The sequence below is a fragment of the Pongo abelii genome, chromosome 4 (assembly GCF_028885655.2).
Source record: "Pongo abelii isolate AG06213 chromosome 4, NHGRI_mPonAbe1-v2.0_pri, whole genome shotgun sequence".
Taxonomy (NCBI): Eukaryota; Metazoa; Chordata; class Mammalia; order Primates; family Hominidae; genus Pongo; species Pongo abelii.
The window spans coordinates 33,132,405-33,157,981 of record NC_071989.2 but is presented as its reverse complement, the minus strand read 5'-3'; the positions used below and the strand labels follow the sequence as shown (position 1 = coordinate 33,157,981).

General features: G+C 40.3%; 1 protein-coding gene across 1 annotated transcript; it reads right to left on the bottom strand.

Annotated features, from left to right (window-relative positions):
* Positions 1 to 1,123: 1,123 nt before the first annotated feature.
* Positions 1,124 to 19,645, bottom strand: SUB1 (SUB1 regulator of transcription). The gene is given in 5 exon segments (NM_001133102.1): positions 1,124 to 4,273; positions 6,238 to 6,346; positions 13,727 to 13,849; positions 16,845 to 16,917; positions 19,599 to 19,645. Coding segments are annotated over 4 exon segments (384 nt in total). The 5' UTR covers position 16,917; positions 19,599 to 19,645; the 3' UTR covers positions 1,124 to 4,193.
* Between the last annotated feature and the right edge of the window lie 5,932 nt (positions 19,646 to 25,577).

The following is a 25,577-nucleotide window of genomic DNA, read 5'->3' as shown; positions in this document are numbered from 1 at the left end:
GGATAAACCATTTAAACTATCAAGAACCTAAAAAGTGAAATAAGAGGAGCATTTCACTTAGGCAGTGGGTCACTATTAATCCAGGACTAAAATGTCTATAAAAGCAGGTCTGGGAAGGTGTGAACTCTGTAAGGGGCTTATGTGAATGAAGCAAGTGGGGAAAGAAAAGTCCTGTTCATGTAACAAGCTTTTTTTGTTTTTCTGGTTTTTTTTTTGAGACAGTCTCACTCTGTTGCCCAGGCTGGAGTACAGTGGCACAATCTCGGCTCACTGCAACCTCTGCCTCCTGGGTGCAAGTGATTCTCCTGCCTCAGCCTCCACAGTAGCTGGAATTGCAGGTGCTCACCAGCATACCCAGCTAATTTTTGTATTTTAGTAGAGATGGGGTTTCACCCTGTTGGCCTGGCTGGTCTCAAACTCCTGACCTCAAGTGATCCGTCCACCTTGGCCTCCCAAGGTGCTGGGATTAAAGGTGTGAGCCACCGCGCCGGGCTGTAGCAAGATCTTTTACTAAAATGGACATAACTATTAGGTGAACTGTTATATAGTAAGTAATTCCATGTAATTTTTTTAAATGTTTAGTACTTCGCAAATACCCTTCCTACCCCAGTAACTCCCTTTGAGCCATACTACAAAACTATGAAGTCAGTGATTAATTGTGTAAACTCCAAGTACTCTTTTTTTCCTTCTTCTGGCTGAATTATGTTTTACTAAAAGCAAATTTACAGTTAAGTGAATATACCATGGATCTTTCTATTCCTAAACAGAAATTGAAATGGGGCCTCAACATATAAACAAAAACACTAACCAAGGGCAAAACAGGGACTTTATAAATGAAAATGTAAGTTTGAAATCTTCAAAGGAGTCCATGACACCAGTCAAGTATATGAAGGAATCATGAGACTACAAAGCACTTATAGGGAGAAAGAAAAAAAAAACAGCCTGTGTACACCTAAGTGTTTGCATTTTTCCATTTGGATCAGGTAGATGGAAAGGACGGACCCAAGACTAATCCACATTCCAAAGCATTCACACAGAAAGGCATTCTATTAAGAAAACCCATTCAACAGACAAATTACCCATTTACCTTCAGGTTTGTGAAACCGGGATAACACAAAGGGCACATTTCTTACTTTTATTTCAACATTTAAAATATTCACAGATGGAGTATTATATTCAGACATCTCCATGGAAGATGTACGAAAACAAAGCATACAAGCATTCCACAATTACAGAATTACATATTTGTGATTATGTGAATGTTCACCCTAGAGTTTATCTGGAAAAACACCACTTTAAAAAAAAAGAAAAAACTTTTGAGTGTTTCACTGGATTAACTGCCATAAAAAATGAACTGCAAAGAATTTCAGGATACCTAAATTTAAGTACTTTTTAAAAATTTCAAACTTTTACAGTATTCTGCTAACATATCTCTTGTGAGGAACACTTAATACTGAATTTTCCCCTCAATAGCCAAGTCAGAATATACTTATTTCATTTTTCACCCAAGTCTTTGTTTCTAAACACATTATGTAGAATAGATTTGATCGTCACAGCATCTTGAGTAGCTAATGAGGTAGGAGTATTCTTAAGTTCTTAGGCATTAATGAAGCAAAGCAAAAGACAATCAAATTACAAAGATTTTCTTTTGTAGTGGTTGTTCTTTTAAGTAAAATGCTAAGAGCACTGGAAATTGGTCAAATGCTGCTCACATTTTAAAAACTAAGAGGAAAAACCCATTAGAAAGCCCTGATACACATAGAGTCTGTTAAAGGGAAAAACCTGAGTACTGGAATTAAATTCATTTTGGCATGGTAAGGTAAGGTATCTATGCCTAAAAATGCCAAGTTTTCTGCCTAGGAGAAAAAAATCTTTACCAAGGAGATAAAATTTAAACAGAAAACAAAATTAATCTATACTTTCTTTTCAGAACAATTTGCTTCTTTTAACCCAGTTCTTTTCCTATACACAAACTGATTAATAATTTCAGTATACTGCATATCCAGTAACACATTTAAATGAAGTTAGCAGTCAACTTACCAACTGTGCCAGAGAAACACTCCTTATATGGAGGCTTCATTAACATAATGCTAAAAAACTAGAAAACACGTAGGTAATAGATTTCAGCACCATCTGTTAGTAGATTGTTTCAAAATGCATACACCCCCTAAATTCATATAAACCTAGGAAATTTACCCATCATTCCCTCTGCATCTACACCAAAAATCAAAGTTCTGTACTCTAACTACCCTTTCTGTGTGCCAAAAATAAGAAATATTTAAAAATCTACCCAATTAACAGGACACAAACATGTTCCCCAAAAAAGGAGGGAAGTTACCAATCAAGCATGATGTGTCTGAAGTACAAATTTTGGGAGTTTCTCTGAACCTACTCTGGTTCAAGGGGCTGCAAAAAAAAAATACGTATTTTTAATACACTGGTACCTATTATTTGATGAAGGCTAAATTACAAGAGATTTACCACTTTGAACCTCTTAAGGTTACTGCTAAATATACTTTAAAACGTCATCTAAAAAATGGTTTAGAAATACAACAGAATAGCTCCTAGAAAAAAAAAATTGATAACTATGTGGCCTGGCAAACTTTAAAAAGTCATCAAAAAAATGGTTTAGAAATACAACAGAATAGCTGCTAGAAAAAAAAAATTGATAACTATGTGGCCTGGCAAATGATTTTCAAATTAAGTCCTTGACAAGCTACTACAAAATGTTTTAGATGTACGAATCAAACTTGGTAGCAAAATAGTGCAAAACTCTAATATGGCAGCCCTTAATAGCAGGTAACCATTGAGATTTGCTACCAAAAATAATTTGTCAACAAGAATCTTTCATATGTCTTTAAACCTTTCCTTTTTCTACTCTACCTAGAATTGTGTTCCACTGCTGTTATAAAAATCTCAAAATATCATGTGTATATCATTTAGATAGAAGAGAATTATTTCCTCTTCACTGCCGCCGCCTTTAATTTCAGTTATAATTCCCTTTATAAACATTCTTTTCCTAAGGCACACCATGCCCTACTTATTGCCACAAAGCCACTAAAATCTGTGCCTCAATCTGTCTGCTTCATCAGTATGGTACAAACCACTTACTAGTGTCTGCTAAAACTTAGTATCATCAAATCTAGAATGCCATTGGTCTGTTCTACTGGGGCAAAGGCCAAAATACACAAGCATGTGCTCATATGCTCTTTCCCCTACAAACTAACCATATTACCTACTGTAACAGTAAAGCTTAATGACATCTCTGGCTACATATAATTCATACTCAATATTATAAAATAAAATGTTAGGCCAGTAAGCTTTCACAATTTTTATTAAATCCTAGTCTAGTTGAACAATATCTGATGTTACAGACATCATCCCATGGTGAACATGCTTAATAAGTGAAAGCAAGTCAGACATCTCATCTAAGTCATTATTTTCTGCAGACTAAGCAATAACTACACAGAACACTATGGGTAAACAAACACCTGCTCAGTTTTCACACAAGCCATGTTGTTTATCAAATTAGATCTGCTAATATTGAATACAGTAGATTCGGTGATTGTAGTTCTCATACAAGTATCTTACTGAGATAACATTTTGACAGTTTCACTGACTTTCCAAATAAGCATACCATAATCAAAGAAAAGAATGAAGAGTGAAGTAAAAACTGAACATGAAGAGATTAAGGTATTAAAGGAAAATGAAGTAAACAAAATAAAAAGAGTGAAAAACCATTGGGGTTGAAGTCAAACAAGCCTAGACATTTGATTGGTAGAGAAAAGATCAAATATGAAGTTCACAAACCAAAAGTTTATAAACTCAATGCAATACAAATCCTTTTTATTGTAAAAGCTGAGTTGAAACTAAAAGATCTATAAAAACTGTTACTGTTGGCCTTAAACAGTACCAACTCTTATGATCAAAAAAGGCCACAACAGTTAAGACTGTATTACTTGATTTTATTTTACACTAGGTGGTGGGCACACAAAGCAATCTTTAATAAAGCTGACAATTAGCTTCACTCAATATTTTTAATAATGCACATTAAAAAAAAGTATTCATCTTACAAATTCTTCTGCAATCCAAACATACAATAGCTTGGAGAACATTTAGAAAACAAAAGCCAATGTAAAAAGACAGATTAAAACAACTAGAACAGTACAGGTTTTATTTATATGGCTCGAATTTTACAGTTTTCTTACTGCATCATCAATGTCAGAAATCTGTTCCTTCAGCTGGCTCCATTGTTCTGGATTTAAAGAAATACCTAAAACAAAGTTTAAAAATTCAAAGGTGAAAATCTATTTAAGCATTGAGGATTTTCATACTTCCAACTAGAATACTGTTTTATCAAAATTGCCACTTTAGGCTGGGCGCGGTGGCTCATACCGGTAATCCCAGCACTTTGGGAGGCCAAGGCGGGCGGATCACTTGAGGTCAGGAGTTCAAGACCAGCCTTGCCAACATGGTGAAACCCCCCATCTCTACTAAAAATACAAAAATTAGCTGGGCATGGTGGTGGGCACCTGTAATCCCAACTGCTCAGGAGGCTGAGACAGGAGAATTGCTTGAACCTGGGAGGCGGAAGTTACAGTGAGCCAAGATCATGCCACTGCACTCCAGCCTGGGCAAGAGAGCAAGACTCCATCTTAAAAAAAAAAAAAAAAGAAAAAAAAATGCCACTTGGACACAATGCTACAATACTGAAAATCATATCTCTTACATTTGTTAATTACATATCATCACAATTTACTGAGCATTATCAATCTCATATCCAGTCTTACTTTCCACAGTGCATCCCGCATAGTACCTATTGCAACCAATGAGAATAAATAGGGTTTGAAGACACATCTTAAATACCTGTCAACTATCAGGCTAAAATGGTCAGGTCCAGATTTGGCATGTGATACCCCATTACTATATTTCCAGCTGGTTCCAATATTTGCCCAAAATTTCCACAGGAATTCAAGCCAATTGTGCTGAGTTCTTTCAGAAGCATTCATTTCACTTTGGAAAAATTCCCAGGACGTGATTCATACAGAACTCCTCAGAGAGTATACCCGGGTAACTGCACTCTAGGGTCACCCTGTCAGGGTTAAAATTTCAGCCTCACTTTCACTAAGTGGATGACCCTTAAAAAAGAACTACATCACCTTGTAAGCCTTAGTTTCCTCACCAGTAAAATGGCATCTATACCTCAAAGAGTTGTTGTAAATGATTAAGTAACATGAATAATGAACTTAGCGTATCACCCAACACATAAACGGTTAAAAAATGTGAGATATGTCTTTCCAATTTAAGATGTAAAAGTATGAACAGAAATTTTATATTTTCTGTATTTTGTACTTTAACGTTCTAGCATTCTAATACTGACGCATATAAACAGAGAAGTAAACAACTGGCAGAAAGTATTCCCAGAAAACTGCTGGAAGGCCATGAAATTGAAAAAAAAGAATAAACAAGAAATATGGCATCAGCCACTCTGGTACGTGAATGACCAATCCAGAAGTGACTTGAAGAAAATACGAAAGTGTATAAACACATATAGAGGATATAGAGGCTGAGTTTAACAAACAAACAAAAAAAAAAAAAAAAACTGCATGAAGCAAACAAGTGGTACCTTTCAAACTAATAGGCAAGCAGAATAAAACTAAATAAGGAAGCATTTTTCTTTAGCTGAGGGTCAACCTAGAGCAGCAATCCAAATATACAAATTTAGGTTGGCTCACCTTCTCTAGCTGTTTGGTGAATAATACAAAATATGTTTCTACAATGCTAAGAGGCTTGGGACTGGATGAAGCACAAATGGAAGGACAGCAGAGATCCACTTGAAGAATAATGCCCTAAAGAATAGCTTTTAGGAGCTGAATCAAAAGGAAGCATTGTAAACCAAGATTTTCCATTCCTGATTTTACAAGTTCCCAGATAGTGCCTAATCTGCTTCAGAACTGCGTAAACCTTTTTAAAAATTGTTCAAGTACATTAGCAGCCAATTGAAGTGATATTAGGGGTGTTACTTTTCTGGGTTTTATTCCCAAAAGCTGTATTAAGACATCTCATTAAAAAAATGTTAAGTATCATATCCAAAATAACTACAGAAGATAGAGAATCAATTGAGTAAGACTCTTCTTGCCCCGTGTGTCCTGCCAACATTTCAAGTTAAGTAAGCTACTCAGAAAAGTTGTAGTTTAGTCCTAACACTGTAATAAAATTCAAGTAATTAGACCTCACCTTTTCTTCCTGGTTTCATTTCACCTTCAGGATCCATCCAATATTCTCTAATATCAATTAGCACTTTGCCTTTAAAATCGCGAACACTAACGTACCTCATTTTCCCAATCTGCAAAAGAAACAAACATAAAAAGAGGTGCTCCTTTCAAGAGTGGTTATCTGTTTCAATTATATTCATATTCACAACTTGCTGCATGCTCACTCTACATCTAATCATGAAATGACTACTGCTGACCCTTGAACAACACGGCTCTGAACTGTGCAGGTCCCACTTATATGCATATTTTTTTCAATAAATATACTGGAAAAATTTTTGCAGACTTGACAATTTGAAAAAACTCACAAAACAACTGCATAGCCTAGAAATAACGAAAACATTAAGAAAAAGTTAGGTAAGTCATGAATGCATAAAACATACCTAGATATGAGGTTATTTTATCATTTACTATCATAAAACATACAAATCTATTATATGAAGTTAAAATGTATCAAAACTTATGCACACGGGAAGCAGTAGAGAGAAATGTAAACAAAGATGGAGTATTAATTCATAACTGCATAAAATTAACTGCAGTAGTGTACTAGTGTTAACTTCATAGCCACTTCCTGTTGCTATCTCAGTGTGCTCAAATGTTACAAATATCTGCTTAAAACACCTTGTGTAAAACACCATGTGATGCTAATCATCTCTGCTGAGCAGTTCATGTCTCCAACAAATTGCATACTGCAGTAAAAAGTGATCTCTCACGGTTTTCACATTTTCATCATGATTAGTGCAATACCATAAACTTTAAATAACACCATGAGTCCTATACAAAGTGCCCCTAGTGATGTTGAAAGTGCTCCCAAGAAGCAGAGAGAAGGCATGACATCACAAGAAAAAAACTGCCAGAAGCAGTGGTGCATGCCTATGATCCCAGCTACTCAGGAGGCTGAGGCCAGAGGATCACTTGAATCCAATCTGGGCAACACAGCAAGATCCTGTCTTTAATTTAAATGCAAAAAAATACAAATAAAAATAAAAAAATAAAAGTTGAATTGCTTGATATGTACCACGGACTGAAATCTGCAGCTGTGGTTGCCTACAATTTCTAACAGATGACATATCTTATTAACAGATGACATATCTTATAAACAGACAACAAACTAATGTTATTGATAAACACCATACAGTACAGTAAAATGTATTTTTTCTCCCTTATGATTTTCTTAGTAATATTTCCTTTTCTCTAGCTTACTTTATTGTAAGAATACAGTATACAGTACATATAACATACAATAGATATGTTAACTGTTTATGTTACCGTTAAGGCTACCAGTCAACAGTAGGCTATACTTAGCAGTTTTGATGAAGTCAAAAGTTATAACCAGATTTTCAACTGCACAGGGGTTGGTGCCTTGCATTTTGACCCTGCATTGTTCAAGGGTCAGCTGTACTACTCTCAATATCAAAACTGCAACCAAAGGAAATTACTGTTTAAACTATCATATGATCCAGCAATCCTACTTCTGGGTATATATCCCAAAAAATTGAAAGCACAGACTCCAAGAGACATCTGCACACCCATGTTCACAGCAGCATTAATCACAAGAGCCAAGAAGTGGAAACAACACAAATATCCACCCAGAGATGAACTGATAAACAAAATGGGGGAGGGGGGGTGGAACAGACACACAATGGACTATCAATTAGCTTTTAAAAATGGAAATCCTGTCACATACTACGTCAATGAAATAAGCCAGTCATAAAAAGGAAAAAGGTAACACTTTATGATTCCACTTACATGACGTCAAGTTCACAGGAACAGAAAGCAGAATGGTGGTTACCAGGGCTGAGGGAAAGGGAACTGTTGTTTAATGGCCACAGAGGTTCAGTTTTGCAAGATGAAACAGTTTCGGCAATCTGTTTCACAACAATGTGAATATACTTTTATGGTTTTTACCACCAAAACAAAAAAAATCATTAGGAAGCAATATTTTGCAGTACAAACTACAACCAACAGGAATCCACAGATGCAACTAGCTACACTGCTTCACCAACCATTCTGAATATACGAATCCAGAGTTCCAGTCAATAATAACCAAGTTTTTCCTTTTCACGTTCACTTCAAATAACATCTTTAATGCACCTCACTCACAGTCAGATTAAGAACTTAAAAATATTCACAGAAAATTATTTTTCAAAAATCTTATATATCTGCTTACCACAAATTACAAATTACAGAGAAAAGAACAGGCTTTCCTCAACAAAGTGTCTCTTAGCACTTTCCAAGACTCACTATAATATAGTAAGGGAAGACAACGTAGTACTGGAGTAAAGACAGACATAAGAGGTCAATGGAACACAATGGAGTCAAAAAATACACACGCATTGGATATATTCACTGATTTTTTGGGGGGGAGGCGGCAAAATCCAAGGTAATTCAAAGGAATAAAAATACTCTTTTCAACAAATGATGTTCAAACAACACGCTATCTGCATTGGGGGTGGGGAAGAATCTAAATCTCTATCTTACACCATACACAGAGAAATTAATTCTACATGAATTATAGACCTAAATGTGAAAATTAAAACTATAAAACTTCTAGGAAAAAACACTGGCAAAAATTTTTGTGGCCACGGTAGGCAAAATATGTCTTGGACAGAAAATAAGCATTAAGCAAAAAAGGAGAAAAATCGATAGAATAGACAATCACACTGAAGCCTTTTTTAAAAAGATGCTTCAGAAAATAAAAAGGTAAACCAGAAACCTAAAGAAAATATTCACTCAAGTTGGAGCCACAGAGGTCTTGGCCTTCGAGGAGAGCCTGAGGAAGGAGCAGAACTGTGGACGTGAAGAAAATGATGAACTGACCAGAATCGGTGAGGACCTCATTTCCAAGAGAGAGAAGATCTGTCACAGACGCCCCTGACCAGCTGCCAGTCCCCCCTTATTCTGTCTGTCTGATTCTGTCTCTCTGGTTTCATATTCTTTCTTCTCTGTTAACCTCCACTCATTTTTGAACTAGATTGCTTTGAAAACTAAAGTTTCCCTGAAGTCTAAAAAAAATATTAATTATACTTACATCTGACAAAGGACTTATATCCAAAATATATAAAGTGTTACAACTCAAATGACCTGGCATTTTTTTTAAGTGGCCAAAAGATACTCTTCACAAAAGATATAAAAATAACCAATAAACACACTAAAGATGTACAATGAATTAAGACATGTACATGAGGGAAATGGAAAGTAAAACCACCATGAGCTACCATTATACAGTCAATGTAACTAAAAAGAAAAAAACTTGAAAGACTGACAATATCTAGCGAGGATGTGGAGCAACTGGAATCTCATAAGTAGTACCGATGGCTATGTAAAATGCTACAGCTACTATGGAAAACGGTTTGACAGTGTCTTACACAGTTACACACTTACTCTATGACTCGGCAAATGTATCTGGTATTTACCCAAAAGGGAAAAAATGTCCACAAAATGACTTGTACAAGAATATTCACAGCAGTTGTATTCCTAATAGCCCAAGACTTGATACAATCCCAATGTCCACCCAAGGTGAATGGATTAACAAGTTGTAGTATTATCATACAAGATACTACTCAGCAATAAAAAGAAACAAATTACTGATATGTGCAACAGAATTAATCTCAACACATTATACCGAGCAAAAGCCAGACACAAAAAATAGACTGCATGTATCCATTTATACAAAGTTCTAGAAGAGGCAACATAAATCTATAGTGGTAGAAACAAGATCAGTGATTACCTAGGACATGAGCAATGACTGTAAAGCCAAGAGGAACTTCCTGGGGTGATGAAAATGGTCTGGCCACAAAGGCGTGTACATTTACCACAGCCTATCAAGGTATGCTTTTAAATGTGTGCGTTTTATTGGACATAAACTATACCTCAAAAACTTTTTTTTTTTTTTTAAAAAAAAAAAGGAATCTGCCGAACAGCTGCCTCTCCCTTGGGGGAAAAAACAGAGTAAAACTGACAAATTCTTATTAGCAAAAATTAAATAAGTGATGAGATAGTAGTATAGGGATATATTAGTTAAAGATAGAAAAAATAAAGATCACTGAAATCACATTTTATTGGAAAAAAATAAAATCAGATGACAGAATATATTTTATATCCACAAAATCTGGAGATTAGCAGCAAAAAATAGCATATACATCATAAAGAACTGTGATTCTTATACGAATTTGATTCCCTGTCCCCTTTGAAAATCTGATAAAGCAGTGGTTCCTAACCTTTTTGGCACCAGGGACCAGTTTCACGGAAGACAATTTTTCCACAGCAGGCAGGGAAGGGGAAAGGTGATCGTTTCAGGATGAAAACCATCCCACCATCGGGCATTAGATTCTCATAAGGAATAAGGAGCACACAACCTAAATCCCTTGCATGTGCAGTTCACAATAGCGTTCGCGCTCCTATGAGAATCCAATGCCGCTGCTGATCTGACAGGAGGCAGAGCTCAGGCTGCAATGTTCCCTCACACACCGCTCACCTCCTGTGCAGGAGGGACCCCTGTGATAAAGGTTATGAATAATTCCTTCAAACACAAAAAATTCAAATTAAAAAACAATTCTATGGACTCCTGCCCCAGATTAAAATGACCAGTTATAACCATTTTAAATTAAATAATTTAAAAGTATCAAGTAACCTTAAATCATCAAATAAACTAAAGCAGTATTACTGACCCTTTGTGCCTAACTCTGAAGAAAAATATGAATTAAAGTTTCCTGCCTCAACTATTCTGACCTTTCAAGACACAGGTACTAAGTAATTATGAGATAATTCTCCAGTCTCTTTATTATCACAGATGTCACCTCAGGTAGGTTACATCCCTATGGAAGAAAGTTCTTCAAAATCAGGGCTGAAGGAACCAGGAAGTAAGCATCTCTAGTATCTTCTCTCTAGTCATGATTCTGCCCCAATCACTTCAGACTTTAAAAGACAAGTGTATTGATTTTTCTTTGGTACAACTCTTTAATACATTTAGAGAACTGCTTATGTATTGATGTTTGATGTACATCAAGCTGTAATAGCAATGAAATTAAGTATCATATTATCTCTTATAATGCCTACACTACTAGATCCGTGAAAGCCACTCTGAAAATAAGGCCTAGGCTGGCTCACGCCTGTAATCCCAGCACTTTGGGAGGCCAAGGCAGGCAGATGGTGAGGTCAAGAGATCGAGACCATCCTGGCCAACCATCCTGGCCAACCAGGTGAAATCCCGTCTCTACTAAAAATACAAAAATTGGCTGGGGGTGGTGGCGCATGCCTGTAGTCCCAGCTACTCAGGAGGCTGAGGCAGGAGAATCTCTTGAACCCGGGAGGCAGCGGTTGCGGTGAGCCGAGATTCATGCCACTGCACTCCAGCACGGTGACAGAGCGAGACTCCGTCTCAAAAAAAAAAAAAGAAAAGATGACCTATGTTCCTCCTAGAGGCAGGCTTTCAAAAGGTGCAATGTCAGCCTTAGGAGGTTTAGGAATCTTAGGAATCTTTCCAGGTGAGGGTTTAAGAAATGAAGCTCCGTTTTTCTGGTGAGAAAATTCCTAAAATTAGATCTAGTTTTCACAAAATTTCTCTTAACAGAATAGAATCTCTAAAATGTGTGTTCTGAACTAAACAGTTCATCTGCACTTTGTCTATCTTCTTTACCTAGAAGTATAACAAGGCAAAAATAAGCAATAGGAAAGAAAACTTAAATTTTCCCATTCTCACCTTAATCTTGGCACTCCACCTTTCAAAGCTATCAACAGGTCAAAATATACATGTGTTAGCCTTACTTTCTAGTCATATAAATGTCTACAGTCTTGGCCAGTCACGGTGGCTCACGCCTGTAATCCCAACACCTTGAGAAGCCAAGGTGGGCGGATCACTTGAGCTCAGGAGTTGAAGACCAGCCTGGGCAACACAGCTAAACACTGTTTCTACCAACAAAAAAGAAAATTTGCCAGGCGTCATGGAGCGTTGCCTGTAGTCCCAGCTACTCAGGAGGCTGAGGCAGGAGGATCATTTGAGCCCAGGAAGCGGAAGTTGCAGTGGGCAGAGATCACACCACTGCACTCCAGCCTGGGTGACAGAGCACAGACCTTGTCTCAAAAAAAAAATTGTAGTCTCGTTCCACCCAACTTTTTGGTTTCAACTAATACTTATAGCTCCTGGAAACACTCATCCTTTTCTTGCTCCCATTACTGCACTCTTCTATTTTTCCTTCACCCTCTCTTAACCTACATCCTCTTTTTCCTTCCATTCTCTATCTGAATATAATCCAAGACATTCCCTCATCTGCTTTCTGTTCTTCCTCTGTTTAATACTTCAGTAGGCAGCTTTAGTCAACCATGCTGATAATCCCACATGAACATTTCCCAACTAAGCCCTTCAGGTGCTACAGAAGCAACACCATTTTTTTTTTTTTAATCACATCCACAATCAAGTCCACATCTTCACTGATTGCCTAATTCCTCTGGTCCATTCTTCCTAACCTGTATCTTGTAATCGGCATAATTTCTTCTTCAGGAAAAACCATCTAAGCCCTTATCACCTCACATACAGATTAAAGCCTACAATTACCTAAGCAATCTCACCTGCATCCATTTATTCCCTAACACCCCTTCCTCACAAATCCTTCTTGTACAAAGATGCCAGTGTCAAGTCTCCCTAAAACAAGACAGGAAACCCAAGAGAAGAAGCTATACGAGTCCTCTCCAGGTGATTTCATCAAGTCCCTCTAATGAACTTCCTTCACTTTATCTATTCAACCCATTCCCCTTTTCTGTTGCTCATCAGGCCAAAATTAGGCATGTCACATTGCTGCTTCCTGTCCCATAATAATCTATTCATACTTTACTGTCCCAACACTTGACCTGCCTCCTCCAAGTTGCTTTCAAAATGTGCAATTCTCAATCTCATTTTTTGGATTTCTGTAACATTTAAATTTGCATTGGTTTAAATACAGCAAAGCTAGACTTTAGAGACTTTAACAATAATCCAGCATTGTACAAAATACTTTTACTAGTTTGTTCTATTTTAATAAATGTCCCTAGTTAAGAGGATTGTAACATACATATTATGCAATTATCAGATTACAGTACTTTTAACATTCTTCCGATCGAGCCAGATAATAATTCCTCTGAATCTAAAGAAACTTTGGCAACTAAAGCCAACTTTGGCAAGGCATAGTGGCTCACACCTGTAATCCCAGCACTTTTGGAGGCTGACGCAGGTGGATCACAAGGTCAGGAGTTCAAGACCAGCCTGGCCAAGATGGTGAAACCCCATCTCTACTAAAAATACAAAAATTAGCCAGGCCTGGTGGCGGGTGCCTGTAATCCCAGCTACTCGGGAGGCTGAGGCAGAGAACTGCTTGAACTCAGGAGGCTGAGGTTGCAGTGAGCCAAGATGGCGCCACTGCACTCCAGCCTGGGTGACAGAGCATGACTCCATGTCAAAAAAAAAAAAAAGCCACCTTTACCTGAAACATGTTATCATCTCTGCTGCTGCTGCTCTGTTTAGAAGATGACAGAGCTCTCGAAGTTTCACCTGTCTTTTGCTTCTTTACAGGTTTTTCTGGAGCAACTTGCTTTTTCCTCTTTAACTAGAAAAGAAAAGAATACGGTTAAAATTTGCACACATAAAAATAAAACATACCCCAGTGTCAAAAGATCCCATTATTTTTTAAGATTTAAACAATCAAAAGACTATATCCAAAATATCATAAATATATACATAAGCAGGTTTCACTCAACAACAAAACTATGAATCTAACCAATCCTTCTGTCTAGTAATGTTTTCAAACTCTGTTCTCAGGATCCCAAAAGACACTTCAGGCATTATAGTAGTATTAACCACAGGAATGGTTATTTTGTGGTTTGGGATCCCACATATGAATTCTTTGGTAGAAAAAAAAAATGGAGGGATCTTGCTGCTTCTGAATAAACCTGGAAACCACAGGTCTACTAAGGCTAGTCAGTTATTTTACAAAGCAGATATACTAATTAAAAAGAATACAACCAACTTATTCCATTTCCAGGATATGTTTATTTATGTCCTGCCTATTCCAAAAGGAATTTATGCTGGCTTAAGGAATTTATGGGCCGGGAGTGGTGGCTCACACCTGTAATCCCAGCACTTTGGGAGTCCGAGGCGGGAGGATCACTTGAGGTCAGGAGTTCGAGACCAGCCTGACCACAATGGTGAAACCCCATCTCTACTAAAAATACAAAAAAAGTTAGCCAGGTGTGGTGGTGGGCACCTATAATCCCAGCTACTAGGGAGGCTGAGGCAGAGAACTGCTTGAACCCAGGAGGCTAAGGATGCAGTGAGCCAAGATCGTGCCACTGCACTCCAGCCTGGGCAATAGAGCGATACTCCATCTCAAAAAAAATAAATAAATAAATAAAAATTAGCCAGGCATGGTGGCACACGCCTGTAATCCCAGCTACTCAGAAGGCTGAGGCAGGAGAATCACTTGAACCCGGGACGCGAAGGTTGCAGTGAGCCGAGATCGCGCCACTACACTCCAGCCTGGGCAACAAAAGCAAAACTTCATCTCAAAATTAAAAAAAAAAAAAAAAAGGAATTTACGATTAGGCAAATCTTTAGAGAGCTATTTTGCACTGGGCACTGAGAGCCAGCAACTCAAGAACTTCCTCATCACAAAAAAAAAAAAAAAATCATTGAAGATGGACAGCTATGTATTAGACTAGCTTTCAAAAATCACAACAGTGTTTTAAAAACAGCATTATTTTAAAAGCTTATTAGAAAGTCGCATTCTCAAAAAGAGCTAACAACCCATAAAAACCACAATACCCAACCCAAACAGGAGAGGGCAGTCATGTTCCTTCTTGATGGAACAGTATATTTTAATGTTACCAATTAATTGAATGTTACCAAATTAGATGAAGCTAAGAAAAATATTATATACATGTAAAACATGAAATGAAAAACGTGTTATACAAGGTTAAGTGTTTACAAGATTAATATTACTATTTGGGACAAACAAAAAGTTAGCTCAATATGCAGAAAGCAATTATTCTATAAATCAGGCTCTAAGTATTCCCTGTGGAATAGTGCATGTCTGGCAAATAAAAGCTCAATACACATGTGTTACATCAACATACTCAAATACTATATAGGGTGCAAATTTTAAAATTAAGAAATTTACTCAAGTATAGTCTTTGAAGCCTTATTTTACCCTTCCATGTGTTGTTATATTCTATATTTATACTTTAAGGTTGCAACTTCTCCAATCTCCCATACGCTCTCCCCTTTTCTTTTAGCTAAAATTGCTAACTAAGCTTCAGGAGGAAAAAAAAGATGGGGAGCCTGCTTCTTTTGAATAAACTTTTAGAAACCACAGGTCTACCAATGCTAGTCATTACTTACTATTTTACAAAGGATATATACTAACTAGGAAAAACACGACCAACTTATTCTATTTCTAGGATATAAATATCTCTTCAGATATGTAAAGTTCTATGAGATAAAAGACAATTCTGCACGGAAGACTTGACCGCAGAGTGAGACGCTCAGTTATGCTCCACTGAGATGCTCAATTTAGCGAAATTCACCAATTACGGTGCAGCTGTCATCTAATGCAGAAAAAGCCTATCTTGCCAAAATGGGTTTCAAGTTAGCTTTACTGGGTGCTATTTACTTAAATGGAAGGGACCAGAGCACAAACTTAGTACAAACTTAAAAATGTACCAAGTCTAAAATTCAGAAAACCTTATGTGCAGAATAAACACCAGTAACTGAGAGAACTATCAAAATTAACATTTTACGGCCACTCATGATGGCTCACACCTGTAATCCCAGCACTTTGGGAGTCTGAGGCAGAAGAATTGCCTGAGGCCAGGAGATTGAGACCAGCCTTAGCAACACAACAATACCTGGTCCCTACAAAAACATTTTTTTTTTAATTAACCAGGCATGATGCCTGTAGTCCCAGCTACTCTGGAGGCAGAGGTGGGAGGATTGCTTGAGACCAGGAGGTCGAGGCTGCAGTGAGCCATGATGGTGCCACCACACTCCAGCCTGGGCAAGAGAGTAAGACCCTGTCTTTAAAAAAAAAAAAAAATTAACATTTTACAAAAAAAAATCTGGTAAATTTCTAAATAACGGCAAATAGTGACTTTGGCCTACTTAGAATTCTATGCCCGTAGGATCCAAGGCAGTGGTTCTGCAACTTTAGGGTTCCTAATGGTGCTCAACAGAAGACTTGTTAAGTCTGATTTAGGGCCTATGAGTATGAATGTGCAAAAAGCATCCTAGGCACTTCTAGTCAAGCGGTCCAGAGACCAACCATACCTCCAGAAATACCCATTCACATTCTCATTTTTTATTTTTTATTTATTTATTTTTTTAAAGAGACAGGTTCTTGCTATGTTAGCCTGGTTGGTCTTGAACTCTTGGCCTTAAGCAATCCTGCCACCTCTGCCTCCCAAAGAACTAGGATAACAGGCATGAGCCACCGCGCCCAGCTAGATCCTCATTTTAAGATGTTAATACACCTTTTACTATCCATTAGAATGGGATATGGACAATATTGTTGAGTATCACAAAAATGACTTGGTGCCAGTAGTAGTCACCTTTTTGTCAACCTCACTGTCAGAATCACTGCCAGAAGAGCTTGAAGAAACAAGTTCCTTTGATTTAGGCATCCTGAAAGAAAAATACATTACAAAAATAATTAACAAGGTACTCTACTTCTTTCAACTTAGCTCTCCCCCAGTCAAAGAAAAAAATCAAGGACAAGTTCCACGGTTCATTCTACCATTTTTGTGGTACTGAGTTGTTACACTGAGCACAAGTTTTAATCCATACTCTTTTAAGTTGCAAATAACATGCAGGGTGCAATGTGCTGAATCCAGTAAGAACAATGAACTAAATGTCATACACTCCTACGTCTCTAACCTTTCTCCAAGCCAATGGATCTTTCTATACTTCGTTTTAGTGGCATTACACACTATGGGTAGGGTAAACTGCAAGAAGGCAGCAGACAACAATTACTATTAAAACCAGAAGAAATGTAATTCTACTATTACTGCTTTAGACTTCTCATCAATGAGAAGTCACTATGGGAAATTGACCCCAACATTTACACAACAGGGAACTAGCTGTACTATGCAAATGTGACATCTAATTAATTTTTACATAATATTTTATTCATATTTTGACTTTTTGGCCATATCACCAAAATAACAACAGGTACTAATTCAAGAGTACACAAAATCATACGCAATTCAGGCCGGGAAATCACGTCTGTAATCCCAAAATTTTAGGAGGCCAAAGCATGTGGATCACTTGAGCTCAGGACTTCGAGACCAGCCTGGCCAACATGGTGAAACCTTATCTCCACTAAAAATACAAAAATTAGCAGGGCACGGTGGCACACCTGTAGTCCCAGCAATTCATTACATTTTACACAGATTTTTCTACTCTGGAACATAATTAAAATTTGAAGAACCTATTTATGGGAGGTGCAAAACCTATTTATGTGAGGTGCAAAACCTTCCCGCAAATTCCTACTATGCTGGTAACTTCCCAGGTCCCCCCAGAGACATAGATAACTTAGTGCCTTGCTTACAAGTGGGTGTTTACTGAGTGCCTGAGTGCAAGTTTGCAGAAAGCAAACTATCAGTAATCCTAAGCCCCAAATTTCAAGGAATTCCAAGATATGTGGATACCTCTATTCAAGGCACTTATAACACCAGATCATAAAACGCTGATTATCAAAATATCTTTTGCTCTCCCCATCTCAGAAGAGATTAGGTCCTATTAATCCATTTATGCCGGAGGTTGCAATTTTTTGAATTTATGCAACCAGACCTTGGCGATGATCTTGAGCAGTAGCACATAAATAACTACCACATGCCTAGCGTTCCAATAGTGGAACGCTAGGCATAAATGGGTTAATTTCTGTATGCCTTAAAGGGCCTAATAAACACAACACACACTGTATTTGTTGAATACAAGAAAAAAAGACTTAAAATTCCTCCTTAAAAAAAAAAATCATAATCTAGCTCTCTAGACGAAACCTGCATTAGCACTGACGCTGCATGTGTTCCAAAATTGGAGGTCAAGGAAAAAGAAGTGGGCCACCCCAATCCTAGCCATTAAATTCAAAAACCTCAATCTGATTTTAACTGGTAATGTCTTCAAGGGTAAATTCAGAAGGGAAAAGCAACGTTCATGACCACGTTTTATCCGTTTTTCCTGTTTCTGCTCCATTTTGCAACCTCATCTCTAAAATCAATTTAGTTCAGTTTTTTATGCTAATACGACAAAAAGATATTTTTTAAAAAGGTAATTAAATTGAACATAATTTTTCACTTTGAAACCGTCGATCATAACTACCGTCTGTTATTAAAAACTGCCTGGGGGCCTAAGAATTTTTCAAAGAACCACCTGGTACTCAACCCAAAGAATTCCACTGGAGAAGAAAGGTAACGGTAACTAAAGCCAGCCTCTAAACTTTTAACAAATATATTTTTACCTTAATGAGCCTGTTCCAATGTGGGGGTGGGGGGAGAAGCAGCTTGTAATTCAAGTAACTGATACTGAAACCGCTATTGTAGAATTTATACAAAACGCAACTTTAAAAAGAGAAACGAAATCTTCAGCCCTTGCTGATTGAGGGGAAGATGAGAAAAAAACGAGGTGAAATTGAACCAGGACTGAAGAGCACACGACTTCGGTATAACAGGAAGGTGACAAGAACAAGACCAGGGAAGGGGTCGCGCGGCCCCAGCAAGCCGCTAGAACCCCGTAGCTAGCAGCCGCTCGGGCGAGGGGAGACAGGTTGGTCGGAGGGGGCGTGGGAGGCGGCGAAGTGCGGAGGCGTGAGAAGGGGCGGGACTTGCACCAAGCGCCATTTTATTCTCTCGAAGCGTTCCCTCCCCCCGCACATCAGCCGTTCTTCCCCCGGCCCTCTCCCGCCCGCATCCGCTCTCCCAGTCTCCAGAGCGCCCGGCTCAGGGCGAGGGCCAGGGAAGAGCAAGTAACCGCACGCGCCCCACCTAGGTCGGCCGCCGCCGCATTGTCCCGGGGACGCCGCGACCCTCTCCCCGCGGCTCCTCGCCCCCCGGCCGCCCTCAATCTACCGCCCCGGGCCGCAGAGCCCGCCGCCTCGACTCGGCTCCCCTGGGACGGGAGTCTAGCGCCGAAGGGCCCACAGCGCGTCAGGCGTGGAGCCAGGAACGGAGGAGGGGGCCGGGGACGCCGAGGGGAAGGGGGAGGTAAGACAGAGCCGCCATTTCCCGCGGCCATTGCCGGCGAGAGGAGTGGAGAGCCTGAAGGCAGCTCATGGCCCGGCTGGGAGGGTGGGGGTCCCGCGCACTCACGCTTCGCTCGGCTCTAGCAGTCGAACACCCTCCTGCTCGTTCGCTCGCGACTGACAGAGAACCGGAAGTGACGGCAGCCAGCAGACGCCAGCCCCGCCCCGCTGGGGCTGCGGTCACGTGATGGGGCGTGGCCTCCCCACAGAAACGAACAGACCCTTTCCAGGGCCTTAAAGGGACCGCGTCTCTTCCTAAATGGGTGACGCGAAAGTCAGATGTTGGAAGATTACATCTGACCTTTGAGAGAATGAAAGAGCTAATATCCTTCTTGTAGGAGATAGCTTTAAAAAAAAAAAAGGAAAACGCCAATAAAGCATGAGTGACAAGCGCCAAGATTTGCGCTTGTTCAATAAATGTTTATTCTAATGAAGCGAAGGGGTCGTAATGAAAAAGATCAATACTCTGGCCCATTTTCCCAGAAATGGTCTTCCTACCCCACTTCACCCACCTCAATACATGCCTCTGCCTCCTAAAATCCAAAGGAAGGAAGCTAAAGTCACAGCGTTTAATTCCAGAAAGTGCAAGAAATCTTTGGAGTACTCCTTATTCCTGTACTGAAGTCCTGGAGATGTGAGGGAGTTCACAGAAGGCAAGAGGAATCCATATACAAGCAGGAATATAGCTAAAAGATTATTTGAATATGTATTTGAATGAATACTTCCCACAGCTAAGAATCAATATAAAGGCATATCTGTTAACAAAGATTTATCAAGCACCCACTACGTGTCAGACACTGCAGGAGGCAATTTACATTATTCATCCTAACAAGCATGTTCCAAAGCAGGAATGACTGTTCTCTCCATTTTATAGACGAGGAAACCAAAGTTAACGCCCTATGGAGAGGATATTTCCTATTATAGCTGAAGTATGAATTGTCCTTATGTTCTCTCCCTCCCGACCCTATTTTCCTGCCTCAGGTAGAGGAATGGTATGGGATTTTACAAAGTAGAGGATGGAATCCTGTCGAAGCTCAGAATTGCACATCGGAGATGCCACAGAGGCTAAGGAAGGGCAGTGGGTTGCAGAAAGGGAGGAGTGTTTGGATCTACATATGGAGCGGTTAGACCTGTGGTTCCCACCCATCCCACCTTTATAGGAGAAGAGAGTTATATATTCCCTGGAAACATTAAAGCTGGGAGCTGAACGTGTAATGGGGTTGAGACGCAAAGAATACAGCGGATGGAATCAAAGTCTGAACACTAAACGTGAAAGCATCCCCCACACGTCCCTTTCTAGAATTACTTGACTTTTAAAGGATTAAATGCTGACAAAAATACAAATTAATTCCTTAGTTTGTTGTGAAACTCTCGATCATAATGAAATAAAAGAAGCCATGAAAATAAACACTGACATCAGGCGCGGTGGCTCACCCCTGTAATCCCAGCACTTTGGGAGGCTGAGGCGGGTGGATCACCTGAGGTCAGGAGTTCGAGACCAGCCTGACAAATATGGTGAAACCCCGTCTCTACTAAAAATACAAAAATCAGGCGGGCGTGGTGGCGTGTGCCCAGCTACTCAGGAGGGTAAAACAGGAGAATCATATGAACCTGGGAAGTGGAGGTTGCAGTGAGCTGAAATTGTACTACTGCACTCCAGCCTGGATAACAGAGTGAAACTCCGTCTCAAAAAAAAAAAGAAAAGAAACACTGACTGACATTATGCACTGGCATGGGACACTGCGCAGCTCCACACCTACCTAAAGAGATGCTTAATATTCAAGGTAAACCACTTATGCTTAAACTAATATGGTATCCCCTGCATCTGCAACCCTTCCAGCTTTAACAAGTTTTCATTCAGTTTCTGTGTCACTGAGGGAACTGGGCAGTGTGCCTGCTGTAGGTTTGGGTTTCGGTTCTCTAAGCGTCGGAGGTGGAGAGCTGTTAAGGAGGTATGCATTTTTAGAAGTAGGGAGACCTGAAACTTTGCATGCAAATTTGTTGGCTCAGTTTTCCTGGGTGTGGTACTTTGTAAAACTAATCGAAATCCTTGATCCTAAGCGTTGCCCATTTTTAAAAGGTAAATATAACTCAAGAAAATAAACAAAAATAATTTTTTTACATAGATGAAAGAGGAAGGAAATTTTTTTATTTTAAACAAAATAGAGGTCAGGCGTGGTGGCTTATGCCTGTAATCCCAGCACTTTGGGAGGCTGAGGCGGGTGGATCACCTGAGGTTAGGGGTTCGAGACCAGCCTGCAAACCTGATGAAACCCCGTCTCTACTAAAAATACAAAAAATTAGCCGGGCGTGGTGGCAGGCACCTGTAATGTCAGCTACGCGGGAGGCTGAGGCAAGGAAAATCGCTTGAACCCAGGAGGCAGAGGTTTCAGTGAGCTGAGGCTGCACTGAGCCTAGATCGCACCCATTGCACTCCAGCCTGGGCAACAAGAGCGAAACTCCGTCTCAAAAAAAAAAAAAAAAATAGGACAGCAGTTGCTTTCAAATAATAGAATGGGAAGGAGGTGTAATTCACAGGCATTTGTACATTGTGGGGTGGGGAATAGCTCCTTTTATAGGCAAATTCCTAGAGGGCATCTTTAAAAGTGAAGGAACTCCCACTTTCTACTCCAAGCCTTGGTCTGGAAGAAGAGGGTGGCACAAAAAGGAATGTGCTGAATTTGGAGAATCTGTAGGTGTCCCAGAAAGGGAGGTAGATTGGGAAGTAGGGCTGAGAAGGGAAATAGCTCACAAACTATGAAAGGGACAGAGCTTGAGAAGGAGACTGCCAGGAAGAAATTCCTGGAGGCCTGGAGTACGGCATGGGACTGTTAATGCGGTTCCCTCCAAGGCCTTATGCTGTCAACACCCTCCATTACTCGCTTCTTTCAAAGCTTCCGAAAAAGGCTTATTCAAGTATCAAGATATTATTTTGAAATGTTACCCAATGTGGCTCTTGTTACTAGCACTTCCTGCTTTCTGACCTTTACTCTTTCCCTATCCCCCATTTTCTCAGCTAGGGCATTTGACTAGAAGAAGGATATTAGACCAGAACACACAGACCAGATTTTTGGCTTTTGACTTTTTTAAACTATAAGGATTCCAGGCATAAATTATAGATTTACGATAATATGCTATTAAAGTTTTTTCTGGCTGGGTGCCGTGGCTCCTGCCTGTAATCCCAGCAATTTGGGAGGCCGAGGTGGGTGGATCACTGGAGCCCAGGAGTTGGAGACCAGCCTGGACCACATAGTGAGACCCTGTCTATACAAAAAATACAAAAAAATGGGCCAGGCACGGTGGCTCACGCCTGTAATCCCAGCACTTTGGGAGGTCAAGGTGGGTGGATCACGTGATCAGGAGATCGAGACCATCCTGGCCAACATGGTGAAACCCCGTCTCTACTAAAAATACAAAAATTAGCTGGGCGTGATGGTGCGTGCCTGTAGTCCCAGCTACTCAGGAGGCTGAGGCAGGAGAATCGCTTGAACCCAGGAGGCAGAGGTTGTAGTGAACCAAGATCGTGCCACTGCACTCCAGCCTGGCAACAAAGAGAGACTCCATCTCAAAAAAAAAAAAAAATTAACTGGGTGTAGTGGTACGTTCCTGTAGTCTCAGCTACTCAGGAGGTTGAGGCAGGAGGATGGCTTGAGCCTGGGAGGTCGAGGCTGCAGTGAGCCGTGAGTGCGCCACTGCATTCATTCCAGCCTGGGTGACAGCCTGGGTGTTTTTGAGACCCTGTCTCAAAAACAAACAAACAAAAACAGTTCCTTTTAGCCCACCCCACTCGCCTGTAGAGATTATTGCAACTGTGAAAGGGAGGAGTCAGAAGAGAAAGGAGATGAGGCCCCTCTTCAGTGTCTAAGGAGTAGAGAAGTAGTTCTGCTGTCTGTCCCCACACCAGCCCTGGGGAAGGAAGGAAGCATCAAATCCCCAGAGGGCTTGGGGATCTGAGAGAGCAAAGCAAACTGGTGCCTTGCTTTCCAGGCGGCCAAGCTCTCTGAGCTCCTCTGCAACCCAAGTGCCCCTCCCTCCACCACACAGTTGGGGTAGAGATATCTGTGTGGTGTATCAGGATGGCCGACCTCAGGCAGCCTCACCGAGTTCAGAGATGTCCCAGGGTACTGCAGGATTCAGGGGAATGTCTTTCTCTTTGGCCAAGAGTGGCACAGATGTGTCAGTGACAGCCAGCAGACCTGGAGAGGACTTGCAGTGAGGAAGAGGAAATCTCACCACCCTCGACTTGCATAGAGTGCTGTAACAAAGGACATCTCAACAAATACCAGTGTGAAGAAGTGAGAAGGATCACGCATCAGACAAGATGAACTGTTAAGCAAAGGCCAATGATATGGTCTCCATCTGTGTCCTTGCCCAAATCTCATGTCGAATTGTAATCCCCAGTGTTGGAGGAGGGGCCTGGTGGGAGGTGATTGGATCCTGGGGGCAGATCTCCCTCTTGCTGTTCTCATGATAGTGAGTGAATTCTCACAAGTTTAGAAGTGAGGTTGTTTAGAAGCGTGTAGCACCGGCCGGGCACAGTGGCTCATGCCTGTAATCCCAACACTTTGGGAGGCCAAGGAGGGCGGATCACGAGGTCAGGAGATCAAGCCCATTCTTGCCAATTTGGTGAAACCCTGTCTCTACTAAAACTACAAAAATTAGCTGGGAATGGTGGCTCGTGCCTGTAACCCCAGCTACTTGGGAGGCTGAGGCAGGAGAATCACTTGAACCACAGAGTCGGAGGTTGCAGTGAGCCGAGATCGTGCTACTGCACTCCAGCCTGGTGACAGAGCGAGACTCCATCTAAAAAAAACAAAAACAAACAACAAAAAAAAAACAGTGTGTAGCTCCTCCCCCTTCTCTCTCTTCCTCCTGCTCCAGCAATGTAGGACGTGCCTGCTTCCCCTTCTCCTTCAACAATGATTGTAAGTTTCCTGAGGCCTCTCCAGCCATGCTTCCTGCACAGCCTGTGGAACCGTGAACTAATTAAACCTCTTTTCTTTGTAAATTACCCAGTCTCAGGTAAGTCTTTATAGCAGTGTGAGAACAGACTAATGCGGCTGTCATGGACAGATGGGGAAAATGGGCTAGACTCTACCACTACCCTTAGTGCTCTGACACCATGTAATCCTACCCCACCTCTGTCCAGAATTTAGGAGAGAAAGGGGGAAAGGGAGAAATTATGAGTTTGACCTGAAATTGGCCATGATTAAGCTTTTACCACTAGGTGAAATGGTGATCATTAAATACAATCATAAGAAAATCAAGAAAGTCACATTTCCTGAAAGCCTGAGTTTGCAGCACAAGAGACATACCAGTAACATACAAAGAAGAGGAAACAAGAAAGAAAGGGAGAGGAACAGGCTTGTGTGCCAGGGATGTGGTGGGCAGATAGGGAGGTCAGCCGCCTCTGGTTTAACATCCAGGCTAAAGCAGGAAAGCAGATCACAGCATGAATGACTAGGAGAACATAACTCCTTCCAGGTTATTTTGGGAAAACTTAGGAATTCTGGAGGTCCCAAGGCACATGGAATGGTAGCACCAACCATTCAATTTGGATATTAAAAGACATGGTGGCTCTGGATGTCTAGAGGTTTTAGGAACACCTAGGATGGGGCCATGTGGATCATACATGCAAAAGAGAAAACAAATAAAACAAAAACCTGGGCATCCTCCAGTTTAGTGAGTCTGAAGAACTGGGAAGGGAGACAATACAAGGTAAGAGGGTTGTTATGGATTGAATGCTTGTGTTTTCCCCCAGATTCATATGTTGAACCCTTAATCCCAGTGGGATGGTATTATAGGTGGGGACTTTGGGGCATACTTAGTCATGAGGGTGGAACCCTCACAAATGGATTCATGCTTTTATGAGAAGAGACGAGAGAGCGTAATTCTTCTGTCTCTGTTCTCTGCCATGTAAGGATACAACAAGAAGACAGTCATCTGCAAACCAGGAAGTGGGCCCTCACCAGATATACAGGCACCTTGATCTTGGACTTCTCAGCCTCCACAATTGAGTAAAATAAGTGTTTATTGTTTAAGCCAC